Genomic DNA, 16,651 nt, shown 5'->3' with positions numbered 1-16,651 from the left:
GCAAAGAAAGGCAGAGGGAGACGTTTTAGCTGGCAGATTCACAACTCGCAACCGTTTACGTTGCCAGATATTGCATGTTTCCTCGCTGGTGATGTGAGACGGGTGCTCTTGTGGTATTGTGGAATCAGATCCAAACTTAGTGATAGGATGTGAGAGTCTACAAGGCCTTCTGCCCTTCATTAACAGAGCTTTCTTTGCTTCAGACGTGCCGTTTATCCAAGGCTGTAGTAAGTATGGCACCAGATGCCACAGCGAACTTGGAGAAGATGGTTTCTGACATGTTTTCTGACAGGTTGCGGTCTGGTACAATATGCCTGGAGGAAGGTGAGACTTTATCAGTGCAGTGATAATTTGTGTTTTTAGGGGTTTTATTTATAGAAAAGACCTGAAATAGCGCCATAGGACATTGTCTTTTTCAACTAATTGGGATGCAGTTCCCATGGGAGCCTGTTGCTCGGTCATGTTGTAATAGAGATTTATTGGATGGGATTATTTTTAGCTCTGCTTACTCTCTGGATGCATGCTGGGACAAATAGATGGCATCGCAACTTTAAGCCACCTTCAGATCTCACAGAAGCTACAAAATCCATTCCCATTGGCCGCTTTTAGCAAGGATCTATAGTGGAAATGACCGTTTATAGACTTCACCTGATCTCTTGCAGAGAACATTTCAGCTTTCTTGTCGCATCAGATCTGCTCAGATGAAAGTGTTTGTGTATATTTAGGTATGGATTAGTGGTCATATGATGAGAGTTATTTAATATCTGATGCAGATGCTGATATTGATACAGCAGAGTGGCTGACGGTCTAAGTGTACTGACCATCAAAATGCTGTAGAATATAATTTATAATCATTTCAAATAAAGAAATGTTGTTAATTAACTATTCAGGATTATTTCTAAAAAGAAAAAATAAGATTAGGAATATTTAGTACGTATGTTTTGAAAGTTTCTAAATTTTGCACAGAATTTTGTATAAAATGTAAAATAATTTTTACTTAATTCATAAATAATAATATTTTATATATTTGTTTGTTGTTGTTGTTTTTAAGAAATTTGGTACACATTTTTATTATTATTATTATTATCTTCTAAATAATAAAAATTGTTTAATATAGTATATTCAGTATATCTAAAAATATATATTTAAAACAGAATAATAAGTATTAAATATTATATTTAATTATATACTGAAATGTATAGAATTTTTATAACAAGTTTATATTGTATACTTTATACATCTCAAATAATAATAATAATTATATATTGTATTTTAAAAATATTATTATTATTATTATATCTTCTAAATAATAAATATTAACTTTTAGTTATGCTTTTTTGTTATAAAATGTATCTGTGTATATTTATTTCAGTACACAGAAAAATGTTATCAAATGCACAAAAAAGTGATTTATATATAAAAAAAAATTGGGGGGGGGGTAATAATTTTGTTGATCAGAAGTGAGAGTAATATTATTTATAATGTTACAAATGATTTATTTTACAAATAAATGCTGTTCTTTTGCATTTTCTATTGTTCTGTGGTTATTTTATTTATTCATTTTATTATTTTTTTGGAAAGAAATTAATAATTGTATTCAACAAAGATGAAATACATTGATCAGAAGTTACAGTAATAACGTATATAATGTTACAAAACATTTATTTTTCGAATTCATCAGAGAATCAAAAAATGGATAATTGTTTCCACAAAAATATTAAATATCAAACCTTTTTTTAAATTTCTTAAACATCTAATCAAGTTTCAGAAGATTCAGAGAATTCGTCTTTGCCATTACAGGAATAAATTACACTTTAAAATGTATTAAAACAGAAAACAGTTATTTTAAACTGTAATAATATCTACTAAATAAAAAAAACTTTTTTTAACTTTTTTTTGTTATAAAATGTATCTATTAGTGTTGTCACAAGACCTAGTACTTCGGTTCCAAGTCGGTACTAAAAAAATTATAACGTCACGGTTCCAGGTTTTTTTAAGTACTGGTGGTACCGAGGTACCTGGTCAACCCGGTTCTTGATGCATATGGCCGTATGATTTCCGCGATGCAGAAAACGCAGACGGAATCTCGGAATCCAGTTATAAAAACAGAATTTACAGTTTAACGCACGGAATTTGTCATTTGGACGAATTAATCAAAAGTAGGTCATTACACTTAAATCAAATCGCAACATGAACTAGTATCTGTAAATATTAAGCCGCAAAAGTCGATATAAATATGAATCCTGCATGTTCTGCGAGTCTCTGTGTGAATGAATGAATGGCAGAGACACAAGTTTTTTTTTTTTTACTACATACACTGAAGCGCGCCTGACACTTGCGGTGATTTCATCATCTGCTGCCTCAAAGAGGACATAAATACATAAACAACATCTCCAGAACTGCTCTGAGAGTCACTTCACGAGCATTTTACCGTTTTGTTTGAGTAAAACCAGCGTCATATCATATAGCTACACACAGAAATTTAAAAGTGTTCACAGCAACCTGTCAAAATAAAAGTTTATCTTAAAAGATATTGTGCCAGAAATATAGTACTATTATTTAGTGTAACGTATGTGATACTATTACTAATGTTGAAAAAATTTATAAATCTTTATTTTTAAAGAAATAATCACACAATATTTCTTCCATATTTAAATTTTAATAGTAAATCCCCTTTATTTACCAAAAAAATAAAATGTGTTTAAATTTCATTAATTAAAAGACAGATTAAATTTGGGTGAAACTTGTTTACTGTTTTTCATACTTATATTACTTGCGGAAAAACTTGAAACAATTTTAAAAAAGTATAAAGAATGGTATTGATTTTTGTATATTTTATTTTTGTTTGACTTTATTAATAAAAATAGTGTGTTTTTTTTTTATTAGCATGTTTTTGTGTTTTGCTTTGGTACCGAAATTGGTACCGAGAACCGTGGATTTTAACTGATATCGGTACCGAATGCTGAAAATTTGGTACCGTGACAACACTAGTATCTATATTTATATAAAATGTATCTATAAATCTATATGTATATATATTTATCTCAGTACACAAATAAAAGTTATACATTTACACAATATTACTCCATATTCTACACAATTTTATACAGTTATTGGTAATTATGTAACTGTAAAAAAAATATTTTATAAAGTTATACTCCTAATTCCCTCAAATATATTTGAAAACATAACGTTTCTACTCATGAGATTGTGACACACATTAATCTTCCCATCAGGCCGTTTGGTGACTAAGCACTCGATGTAGACCGCTGACAGCGCTAGATGAGCAAATAAGCAGTAGAGGTGTATTCCATCATTTGTGAATGTGTCTATGTTAGAATAATTAGTTGAACCTGACCTGTTCCACAGAATTCAGATATCAACTCCTACACTCATCAGTGCAAATCCATTTTTAATTGGATCCAATGTCTGATGAACACTATATCACTGGGCTAACGGTGTCCTCTCATCACCTTTGGATACGTGTGTTTTCACATTGTCACTTGATGTTTTCTCTGTATAAATAGGCTTTGCTTCATATCTACTGACCACCCACACCATATTTCCACTGGTGCACATGTTCCTGTCCCCCTCTCTGTTTCCTCCATAATTGACACATATGTCCTTGAAAGCGGTCTGACCTTAAAGCCTCTGAGGGAAGCGTCCCAAGGATGAGTGTCATCTTTCATCAAATGAGTCAGAGAGATTCGTACCCCGACGCAACTTCCAGAACATCCTAACAAACCCATCCACCATGGAGGCAATCTTTAGAGATTTAGGATATGGCGTTTCTCTGTCACTTATTCCCTGATATGATCATTTTCATCAGTATTGTTGAGCTGCGACTGATGGAGTAGATCTGACGCTCCAGAGACCCCAGAGATCGTCCATCTCAGGCTTTCGCAGACATTCATTTAATGTTTCATGCCAGATGCAGCCTGACCTCTAGATGTGTATCCTCAAATGTGCCTCTATTAAAAGTTGCCCTGTTGATGGGAGAGAGGAACATATGTATCTATTGCTTTGTCATGACAATGCTCAGTATTGCAGCATATCAAGGTTATGACCAGACACAAACTGCACACTTTTTACATTTTCAGTGCGGATTATGGGGCAAAAATGGCACAGTTAACTGAAATATATGTCTCTCATGTCTCGGAGACTTTGGGCCAGTTTTACTAACAGCTTGCATCAACGCAAACTGTCTTTTGGTGTTGAAATAGTACTGTCAGTTTTTACTAAAGATGCGCAGTGAAGAATTAGCGCTGAAAAGGCGTGGACACAGTTATTTTTGCACCTGACCTTATTGAATATGCATTTCAAGGAGTTTCCCTTTCAGACGCAAAATTTATGGGAAGAGAGTATTCAAATAAATCACGCAACACGATTTACGAACGTTTGCGCAAATTACTGGTGTTTGCGCAATTATTTAACGCCCAAATAAAGCATGTCTTAAACCATTTTTTTCCACATTGATTAATTTATTTAGAAAGCAAGAAGAACACATTGTCCAAAAATATTGTTTGCCAAGCCAAGTTATTTTTAATTTGCTTCAGGAAATAAAAGACATCTTGGAACCCCCAACTAGGAGTCACACAATACCAGGTCTATCAAAACTTCTTGCAAACCTTAATTTTTCTTAATCTTAATCTTAATTGTGGCTTCTTTATTTTTTTATTCTTTATTTGCGACTACGCTAAGTTGCGCTGCGCTTGGTATATTACGTTGGTCGATATGTAAATGAGATGTTGTGTCTGTGTTGTATTAAATCACCCGCAGAAATTTCCACGCATTGTTTTGGAATTGCGCTCTCGCGCTAATTTGCCCTGTTTAGTAAAACTGGCCCTTTATCTACAAAAAAAAAATAAAAAATTGTTGTGGTTATTTATTTATTTAATTTTTGTAAAGATTAATTGTATTGATCAGAAGTGGCAGTAATAACATTTATAATGATACAAATGATTTCTTTTACAAATGAGTGATCTTTTGAATTTACTATTGATCTATTGATTAATAATTTTATTCAACAAACATGCATTAAATTCATCAGAAGTGACAATAATAACTTTTATAATGATACAAATGATTTCTATTTCAAATAAATGCAGAGAATCAAAACGTATCATTGTTTCCACAAAAATAGTAAATAGCAAAACTTTTCTTTAATATTCATAATAACAAGAAATGTTTCCTGAGCATCAAATCAAGTTTCAAAACATCTGACAATTCATCTTTGCAATTACAGGAATACATTACATTTTAAAATAGAAAATAGTTATTTTAAATTGTAATAATACTTACAAAAATAATAAATAAAATGTATTACTGTATTTTTTATCATATAGATGTATATTTTTCTGTATATTTGATCAAATAGATGCAGCCTTGGTGAGCATAAAACACTTCTCTCAAAAACATGAAAAAATTTAAAATAAAATTGAGCCCAAACTTTTGATGGTAATGTATAAAATATATATGAAACATACAGCCTAAATTAAACTAGTTATTTATCATGTATATTTATATATATCATCTGTTTTCAGTTGAGTAGAGTTATGAAGGGGAAAAACAGCTAACCCAGCAGGAACTCCTTCCATACTGTTGGAAGTGTATCCCAGAATGCACAGAGTGTGTATCGGTGTATTCTAAATGGAGCCTGGCTACTTTAAAGAGAGTTTTGATTTGTATGACATTTATTGGTTGTTACATAATTCCCATACTTCCATATTCTTCCATTTCATAGATTCGATGGCTGTATTATACTGAAATGTAGAAAATAATAATATTAATAAAGAATGAGCAGGTGTGTCTATGATGTTAAGCATGTTGAATGAAAAGAGCAAACATGCAAGTAAGGTTGAGCTGATGCTATGAATGGCAAGCTTTGGAATTTTGTGGAAATCTGTTGCATTTCCTGCAGGAATTCTGCCGTAGCAGGCCTGGTAATGAGCATCGGCAGTTCAGAAACACACTCGCACTGTTGCTTCAAATATCTCGCCTTTTAAAAGCAACCAAGGACTCGATGTGCGGCGTGTCATCTCCTTTTGATGTGATGCCACATTAGTAATAATTGTGTGACAAAGGGTAACAACTTCTTGACGGGCCTAAGTTCCGCTCATCTTTGCGCAGCCTAATTATTTCAGGTTTGATGGTGTGAAGTGGAGTTTGGACCTGTTCTGTCAACGTATTTGTTGCCGCTTACAGCCGAGCGAGCAAAGACACACAGGTCTTTAGAGACTACAACGTCAGCTTCCATCGCCAGCCATCCGGGCGGGGATTTATTAAAGTCATATCACCTGGGTAGCAGCACTTAGTATGCAACATGGCATAGCACCCAGCTTAATTAAATTACTGACACTTTAATTGTGTCACTGATTAGAATAGAAAGATTGTTGGGGGCCTCTAGGTTAAGTCAAGATCATAGCCTAATGAACCTGACAGAGTTTTGCCATCATGAAGCAGGCAGGCTGATGAAGAGGGCGGAGATGTCTTTTGTTTTGGTTGTGTATCCATTTATTTGAAAGTAGCTGGTGGCGTCGGTGTAATTTTTATTGGGAAGTAAACTGTTGAGTAATTAATCTGGTGATTATCCTGAAAATTAATTCAGCAGTAAAACCTGTAATATTGTGAAATAGTTTTACAACTTAAAATAACCATTTTCTTTTTGAATATATTTGAAAACAAGATACATATTTCAAAAACACAAAAAAAAATCTTAATTATTCGAAACTTTTACCTGATAATGTATAAAGATTTATAATTTGTTTTAAATTTCTTAGTACGCCAGTAATTATTCACTACTTTTCCGATAGTTACAAATTGTTACCTTTTGTAATATAATACAAAAATCCAATTAAATATACACCCTTCTCAGGCTTCTGTGTTTCTCTGAGAGCTGCAAATATGTCACATTCATGCATTAAACATAGGAAGGGTGGCAGTGTTTTTTTCAGCACTATTACCCAGCATGACCATCTCTCTCATTCCTTTCCATGGTGCCACGGTGATAGAGTCTGGTGACTCTCTAAGGAACTCTACCCTGTTAATTGCCTCATTTAAAATCAAATTCCACCCCTCGCTCTTGAGAAGAAATTTGATCATTACCCAGGAGATTTTTTTCCCATTTCAGAGGGCATCAATGGATCATCATATCGTTTCTTTTGGCTTCAAGCTTATCAATAAATCAGGCCATCTGTGGAATGTAGTTGGACTCTTATCTTATTAAAAACTCATTGACTTTTTGTGGTTCAGCAATGATTCATGATTATTTAGTAGGTGATATACAACTCATTCTATCTAACTAATTCACTCCTGTATATCAATTTAAATAGTTTAATTGTTTAATATTTTTGTATTGTTGGATGGAAATGATACGCTTGAGTTTAAGATGAATTGATGGTGGTCTTCTTGATTATATCTATTTGACTGACCGACTAAAAAAGGCTGTACTTCAGATTTTATCACCTGTTATATTATTAAATTACATTTTTAAATACATTGTAAATGCAATAATGTTTTACTATTTATTGTACCATTTATAGTTTACTTTTTTTTTTTTTGATGAATAAATGTAGTTTTGATAACCATAAGAGACTTTTCAAAAACATGAAAAATCTTACAACTCCAAACTTTTAAAGGGTAATGTATCTATAATTTTATTCTGTAAATATGTTCCCATCATAGTTTATGCGCATATCTTATTACCAAATAAGCAATGCATCCACCTCAACTCAGCATATGCATTGTTTTATGCATATTTTGGAATTTTTATCTTGGTGTGTCATAATATTATGTAAATGGAAACACCAAGTACTGTTACTTTAAGTTTGTTACTGTAACTTGTGCATTTACAAATATATGCACTGCTCACACTTTCAGAAGCACACACACACACACACACACACACAAACAAACCTATTGAAGAGGACACAGTGGATTAGAAAAGTGAAATTGTGGATGTTATGGGTTGTGAGGGTGAAATTAGAGTAGAGCAGTGCATGACTCGTGTAGGTTGAAATCGCCTCACTGCCCTGAACTATAGAGTCCCTTTGACTCTGTATGTACTGTGTATCTGTCGCTGTACCTCTTCCTCGAAATTCATTGGTGTAAGCAACAAAACTCTCTGAATTCTTGCGGCAGACTTCATTACGTTTCAGTTAACGTGTCTGTGCCAGTTATTTATGGCTCCTTTGCCTTTTGGGACTGGTGTAGTTGTAAGACAATCAGACGGAGGTATTGATTGAAGTGGGATAAATCAGCTTTGTCAGTGAACTCTGAGTCCGACCGCAAACTGGCGTGAGATTAAATCAGCTTTATTCACTATGGCAGCTTTAAGTACTTGTATTAATGGCTTTAAATGCATGCTAATGTTGCCGGGTTCCTGTTATTTTACTTAATGGCTATTAAAGGAATCACAGGGACAGTTTCACTTTACAGCACCTCTCGCTTACACGGCCACAATGATTATGTCTGAGAGTCCATTATTAACATCTGCTAAAAATAATCCTCTGACCAGGGGAGGCGGCAGGCCGTTGGATGGAGGCCATGACAACGCCTGTCCGCTTGCATTAGCCACTGCCCATTGCCTTGCCAGCAGTCGTCTTGGGTGGACCCATCACTCCCCAGTTTTGATGGGTGGAGGACGCTCATTGTGCAATCCAGTAGTCGGGCAGCTGTTACCTGGAGCTGCGTTGTGGCGATACGGATTGCTTGAACAGGGAAAGAGAAGCTGGTTTTGTTTTGAAGACTTCTCGTGTCGTCTCTGCCACTTTGACGCCCATTTATTTGTGAGTGTGCGTCTGCGAGGGAGCTGATGAATTTGTGTTTCCTCAATCACTGAAGCATTGCATGTGTTGCAGTCTGATTGGGTGCGTTTATGTGCAAGCATTTAGACGATTATGTTTAATCCCGACACGGTGCAATAAAATTGTTTGTCTGTCCGCAGGATGTGAATGTGAAATTGCTGCATGACATCATTGTCAGTTAGAAGGTGTGAATTGATTAATGTAAGGTTATGAAGAGCAGGAATTTTTAATGTATTGTTATTTTTATTGTTAAAGACAATGTCTATATCTATAACTATCTGTATATCTATACATATATATATATAAATGCTAGTGGGTGTACTCTGAAATTCTTTTAACTTTGAACAATTTGAATGAACATATTTTTCATAATTTTTAGAACTAATGTATATTCATTTATCTTAATACATTAAGAGGAGTGGGTTTTGGACCAAGATTTTACAGTGGGCGGGGCTAACCACAGTTTTGAACTGATCATTTTTTATTTGGATTTTATCTTTGTTTTCTGTTTTTACTTTAGTTTTACTTAAAGTTTTACCAATTTGCTTGTGTGTTTCTGCCTATTTAACTTAGTTTTAAGTAGGGTAATCGCTCAGATTTCCAGTCAAATTTATTTTAATAGTGGTTTTTACAGACAATGTGTCAAAGCAGCTTTACAGAAAGTCATACTGTTGTCTATATGCCTTATTTATAGTGTTTTTTAGCATGTATCTGGTACAGTGGTGCACAGCTGTGCATTTAAGGCAATTAAGATATTTCAACATTGATCATTATTGTTCTATTAAGAGATTTAAACTGGTTGTAAACGAGTTTTAATGAAAATATAATCAGTTGTCGCTGGTGAAAAGTCTGATTCTCAAGCACACATCTGAGTGTTCAAAAGTAATTAAGGGATGTAAATAATAGTCAGTTTTGTTCTAAGCAAGAGTAAACAATTCTCAAGAAGCATCGACAAGGATGTGATCACTTATCATGAGTGAAAAATAGCTGGTTGTCAAAGAGTCTGATGCAAGTTTAACGTTTTCCAAATTTAATTAGCTAGGAACGCAAAACAAGAATTAAGAAAAAATAGAATGAAGGGGAAATATATGGTTTAATAATATCAACTTGAGAATTTAAGCATTAAATGATTCCAAAGAGAAATCAGCTCAGCTCGGTGACTCTTGATTCTTTTTGCAGTCGACTCGCAGCATCAGGGAAAAATATTAACAGACTTCTAGTTAAGGCTTCTTTGGGATATAGTAGTTTAGATTAGAGGAATACTGCCTGGATGTTTCATGTATCCTTTGAGTGGAATCTGACTATCGACACTCTGAAATTACAAATCTTTTTGGAATCGACTTAAAAAAAAAAAGCCATAGAAAAGGTTATAAATGATTTAACTCATGTTGCCTTGGTTTTGGTTATTATTGTTATCATTCATACGTAAACCTTTGGGTTTTTCTCATAAGCTGATGTTTGATAGTCTTTGTGCATGCAAGCACAAAGCACAATCTGTTTGATTGTGATGTAAACTGACTCTGATGCTTGTGAAGATCTAGAACACTGTAGTCGTGTTGACTGTTCTCTGCATGTGTGTGTGTGCTGTCTGCACACAAGCATGGTTGTATGATCATGCATTGGATTGCGTTGTGCTACTTCTGATCTTTCCTCTCTGTTAAACGCACTAAAATGCACATATACGCACACATAGAAAACTTCTTTCTTCTGCCCCAGTTCTGTCACGCTGCCTGTGAAGTTCCTGCGCATCGATGGGGGAAAGGGAAAAGGAAAAGAAACTATTTTGATGGTGTCAACTGGCCCCATTTTATAGCGTTTAGTACAGCGCCTATGAAACCTGCACCCACCCTCCCCCACTTTCTACGGCACATGACTGGCATTTCATTTGAACTGAGAATCCCTGCTAAGTTTTAATTAATCAAAAAGCACAATGCTTATCTTATCAGCTGATCGTTTTCATTTTGATTACGGGCTGGCGGGCAGGAAGACTGATCCTCAGGAGGAATGGGCCCCTAACTGCAGGCAGGCTGATGCTTATCAGTCTGTTTGCAGAGCCGAGAGAGACCAGCTGCCCTCAAGGGGTGCCGGCCCTCAGGTTAAGGGCTTAAGACATCGGCAACCTCCAGAATCCCTCCTGTGGTTCTTCTTATCTCTATCAAATGCAATCTCGCTTAGATAAAAGGCATTTGTTTAGGGCCTTTATTTATCAAAGCCTGCCACGCTCCGTGATGGACTCTGAGGTGGAAAATATTCTGTAATTCTTCACAAAAACAAAAGAATGGGCATGAAAGGCGTGCACGTGTTTGTATGTGTTAACTCGAGGAACGTACGTGTGTGTGTATATATATGTATGTATGTATGTATGTATGTATGTATGTATGTATGTATGTATGTATGTATGTATGTATGTATGTATGTATGTATGTATGTATGTATGTATGTATGTATGTATATATATATATATATATGTATATATATGTGTGTGTGTGTGTGTGTGTGTGTGTGTTTTATATACTATATCTAATAATTTAATATATTTTTGTGACAATGTAAGTATAAAGACCCATTTAAACTGAAAAATGTAGAAATTTGTGTAAGATGCGTTCACACATTATATAAAATTTGTGTGTATATACACTTTTTTTATGATATTTGAAGAATTCGTGCAGCAGGGTTCTGTAGATCATCAGAAACCCAAAACCCTCCGAGTACAACCAATCTTTCTGTCAAACTTCCTCAGCATCAGTGAAAATGATCAAATCTAGTCATTCTCACTGAGACACACACACAGGCATTCACAATTGTAAACTCCTACCACTTCTCTGAGCCCACTGTTTCAGAGCAGTAACACAATAATGGAAACCATTTTCCCTGTAACAGTTTCTGGAAAGACATTTATTTCACTTTAACCTCCGTGTGTTAGAGATGTTCTCGGTAATGGTGCAGGTCTGCCAGCCTGCAACGTACAGTATAAGTCCTATTTCACCACCTACTGTACAACAGAAGTGTGAAACTCACTCTCCTACTCTCTCTTTTTCCGTAGGGAATTCGGTTGGCGAGATCCTGAATTACCTGAAGTCATTCAGATGTTGCAGCACCAGTTTCCCTCAGTTCAGTCCAACGCAGCGGCATATCTGCAACACCTATGCTTTGGAGACAACAAGATTAAAGCTGAGGTAAAAATAACGTTATATCACAATTATTTATCAAGTACCAGTTTACCAAGGTTTGTAAGCAAAATTTGTTCAGAAAGCTTTTTTTTTTTTTTTTTTGTCTTGTAGAAGGTAATTAGTGTTGAAAGTAGGATCTGAATGCTGGGTTTTGGCACAAATTTTGTATTACCTTGGGAAAACTCTTGTTGTTGAATACCTACTGAATGATTTTTATTGATATGTGTCATTGCATGAAATTAATTCTTGTACGTACCATTGACAAATAATTCAGCCCTTTATTGAATTTTGATGCCAGGTCTCAAATGGTAGTTCTCCCAGCAGTAAGTTTTCACAATTATGAAGAGTGCCTTGGATTGCACCAGTAATTAAGCACTAATAGCACAGCCAAACAATACACGGAAAGCTGCATATTGACAGCCGTTCTCCACACAGCAGCTCTATAATTGTATCCCAGAGGCTTAAGAGAGGCTTGGAGGACAAGGAAATTAAATTTGGAGAATAAATTTGCGGGAACAAAACAGCAACAGAGGGAGAGACGAGCTAGCCGACAAACTTTTAAATGATATTTAATGAAGAAAAAAAAACACAAACAGTGAGAGCCAAATTAGTTTATCCAGCGATGAGCTCCACTTCAAACCAGCATTTTTCTCCATCTGAAAAATGTCTTATTTATTAAGAAAAGACACTAAATGAATCCCCCTGCTTTCTTTGATCTGTCTGTTCATCAATTTCACCACACACCGAAATGAACTTTTTTTATGATGTTCTCATAAAATATTTGGAGTAATGTTCCATCATAGCTTGATTGTTTAGATTTGGGCCTGTATATTCAGCTTCTCTTCTGCCATATTTTGTCTTGGAAATAAAAAATTGGCATATCATTTTCATTTCTCAACTGTTTTTTTTTTCTCTCTCTATGAACAACTGATTATAAAGTGCAAATTTAAAAAAGCAACATGTGCCAAACCATCTTGCCAAATTTGTAATTACAGTTGTTTATAAATCTGTTGCCAACAAAAGAATATCTTTAAGGTCTCCCTGAAGTTTTATGACCAAATAAAAGCATTATGGTTTAATGTTTGGATTTAAAGAACATAGTTAACACTGTAATTTGTATTATTTTCAGTTTTTGTTGTTGTTAAATATTCATTTTTTATTTTACAGTACAATAATATTATTGCAATCATTATTTTTCTTTTTTGATTGCATTTCATAATTTAATTGGTAATACATTAAAAAGAATATTTTAAACAACAATAAAAAAAGATTATTATTATTTCTATATTAATATTGAATGGGGAAAGACATGATGAACACACAATCTGTTCATGTTGTCATATGACTTTTATGAATTTAGTTTGCTTCTGCAAAGTTATGAATTTGCACCAAAGTAATTTAGATTTTGATTAGATATCATGAGTATTGACACTAAACTAAGATGTTTCTCATTCCTTTTAAAAGTATGCAAGTCTATTTATTTTGCTTTTTACATTGTATTTAGCATTTATTCTTCCCTCCAGTTCGTGACCCAATCAGAACAGAACTGCAGCCCACTTTTAGGTCATGACCCACCAGTTGAGAACTGCTGCTGTATTTCATCCCACAGTCATCATATCTGAGGTCTCTAAAAAGGTCAAACATAGTTCATGGACTTAACACATCCAGTACATTATGCAACTCATTGTATTATGCAACAAGCCTGTGTTGGTACAATGTATTCCACATTTGTAAATCATTGTATCCCAAGGTTTTCTACAGTGTCTTCAATGCTTCTGCAGCCTCGTTCTCAGCTAGGTGCCGTTTTTTCAAGAGTTTGACACTGATACAGTACCAGCTGCAGTTAATGTCCAAAGCCGATCGTTTTTTCTTTATTTTTTGTCTGGAGTGGGACTGAACCTCCAGTGTCAGTTTGTCCATCTGAAAAGACATCACAAGGACTGCAGAAAGAGTGCAACAGATGAGTTATGGAAAATATTATTGAAGGTATCTATATGATACACATTGTGGGTGGTACCAGACCCGTAGTGTGTGTGTGCGGTTGCTTGGTAAAGCACTACAGTTAATTATATGTGACAGTACTGAAGCAGATGGTGCCGAAGCCCTGAACAAGTTATTTCACCCCTGCTATTCTTTTTCCTCAACACACGTATATAAATGCTTTCACATTATGGAGTGGATAGTGAAAAATGACACTAGTCAACATCACAATGGTTTTAGGCCTGGTAATGGCTTTATTCTCTTTTTTTCTGTTACTCTTTTGCATAATGTACCAGTCAGACTACAACGAATGATTTATTTGAGGGCATTTTAGTGTATCAAAACCATACAGCATGACCAGTCCAACCAATTCCGAACAAATGACTCTTATGAGATGGCTCTTTTTCAAACTCAAACACATCACTCTAAAAACAAAATGGTGCTAAATAGCACTAAAAGTTGTTATTTTGCTCGTAATCATAGGGGAACCAATTTAAGTGCTAAATAGCACCTATATCTTTAAAGATGGTGCTATATAGCACCTTAACCACCCCAAAGAACCGCTAAACAACCATTACAGTTTCTTTATAGGTGCTATATAGCACTTAAATTGGTTCCCCTATGATTATGAGCCAAAGAACCACTTAACGGTGCTATAAAGCACCTCAACTACCACAAAGAACTGCTGAAGAACCAATTTTTTTTTGTGTGTGTATGCTTACAATCTTATATTGTAAAGGGATAGTTTATCCAGAAATGAAAATTGTTGTCATTTACTCTCCATCATGTTGCAAAATATTGAAGAATGTTGGTAATCTATCAGTTTTTGTTACATTGACATTGATGTAGAGTATGAAAATATACATTCAGAAACGTACTCTGTTACTAATGTAACCTCGGTTCCCTGAGATACGGGAACGAGTACTGCGTCGCTAGACGCTATGGGGAAAAACTCCTTCTTCTCCGAGGACTGAAGACTTTTTCAATTTTGACTTTTTCAAATGAAGTGTATAACCTCGTTCTATAATCCCCAGGACCCAATGAGACACTCCGAGGATGGCCCTGCCAGGCCTCGGGCCTGTGTGGCAAGGGTTTGTATTAGTTTGGGTGGTGAGTCACCCTGCGGGGACTCGACACACTCAGTAATTGGAAGAGGAAATTTGCTCTCTTTTTGAGAATGTTTGTTTTTTATTTTTCTCGCTATGACAGCGGCTGTATGTTGAGGCGCTTTTGGAAAGGGCCCGTGATTCACAACAGTTTCTGCGACAATTAATTTCTGTTTGAAGGCACAACAGAGGGCGTTTCGGGGTTGGTCAGGCATTTGTGAGACTTTGCCCCCCCCTCCTCTTCCTTCCTAGCAGATCAGGACGATGCCGGGGGCACAGGGTCCAAGGTCAGCTTGGGCCGGGGCCCTTGACGCTTCGGATACGGGTAGCGCCTGCCGTCGAGTGCTTGCGGGAGCATTGCCGTGACTCAGGCTTCCATGTAGGCTGAGCGGGTGACGGCGCAGGTTTAGCTGGCTGTTGCGCTGGAGCAGGCTTGTGGCTACTAGCGGCCGTTGCAGAGCTGGACCGTTTCGGCAGGAAGTGTCGCATGGCCTGGGACGACTTCTGAGCCGCCGTGAATCGCTCCGCAAAGCCCTCGATGGCAGGTCCAAAGAGCCCCGTAGGGGAGACCGGGGAGTCGAGGAAAGGGACCTTGTCAGCCTCCTTGATCTCGGTGAGGTTTAACCATAAGTGGCGCTCCAACACCACTAAGTTGGCCATTGACCTCCCCATGGACTGTGCTGTAGCCTTGGTAGCCCTCAGAGCCAGGTCGGTAGTGCTGCGCAGTTCTCTGAAAACTGCGGGATCAGGTCCGGACTCATCCATGGTCTGGAGGAGTTTGGCCTGAAAGACCTAGAGCACAGCCATGGAATGAAGCGCTGAGGCGGCCTGCCCGGCGGAGGAATACGCTCATCCAGTGAGGGCAGAAGTCGTCCTGCAGGGCTTGGAGGGGTGAGCGGCCTTTGCTTTCCATCCGATAGCGGAGGGTGGGCAAAGGTGCGCAGCCACTGCCTCGTCGAGAGGGGGCAGCCTTTTGTAGCCCTTCTCTTCGGCGCCATCCACTAAGGAGAGAGCAGAGGAAGAGTTAGAATGAAGGCGGGCCGAATACGGAGCACGCCACGACTTTGTGAGTTCGTCATGGACCTCTGGGAAAAACGGAGAGGCTCGCTGACGAGGGGCCGTACGGCGCCCCGGCAGGAACCAATCGCCCAGACGACTGCGAGTGGGCTCCTCTGGCGTTGACCACTCCAAACCCAGCTCGTCGACTGCCTTAGAGAGGATGCGGAAGAGTTCGGCATCCATCCCTGGCTTCGCGTCGCTGGGTTCGGCAGACGATGAAGGGGCGGGGTCAATAGTAGAGCCCGACATCTCCGCGTCTGATGCTATTAGAGACATGCTGTCATCTAATAGCTTGTCCTCAACAGCTCCGAACGAGATCACATCACTCGCACCAATGCTCGAAGAGGACGGGAGAATCCTCTCTGCTTAGCGGGGGCGAGGCACGCGGGGTCTGAGTCGGCATGAGCTCGCTCGCCGCTGAGCGCTTAATCGCTTTACCCCGCCGTTTTTTCCCCGCAGGTCCCTGGGAGGAAGAAAACGGGAGGGCGCAAGGAGCGGCATCACTCTCTAAAAAGAAAGCGATCCGAGCGTG

At 37.1% G+C, this 16,651-nt stretch overlaps 1 protein-coding gene across 2 annotated transcripts in view; it reads left to right on the top strand.

Moving 5' to 3' along the window:
* Positions 1 to 16,651, top strand: part of LOC306864751 (catenin delta-2-like) — a gene marked incomplete at its 5' end in the record, with an annotated part of 278,601 nt that overhangs the window by 165,205 nt on the left and 96,745 nt on the right. For both annotated transcript variants that reach the window (XM_079408959.1, XM_079408960.1), the window contains one exon: positions 11,848 to 11,980. In XM_079408959.1, coding sequence (XP_079265085.1) covers positions 11,848 to 11,980 — 133 coding nt within the window. The remainder of the gene's footprint in view (positions 1 to 11,847; positions 11,981 to 16,651) is intronic.

The sequence above is a fragment of the Barbus barbus genome, assembly GCF_936440315.1.
Source record: "Barbus barbus genome assembly, chromosome: 46".
Classification (NCBI taxonomy): domain Eukaryota; kingdom Metazoa; phylum Chordata; class Actinopteri; order Cypriniformes; family Cyprinidae; genus Barbus; species Barbus barbus.
This window is presented reverse-complemented; position numbering and strand designations above follow the sequence as displayed.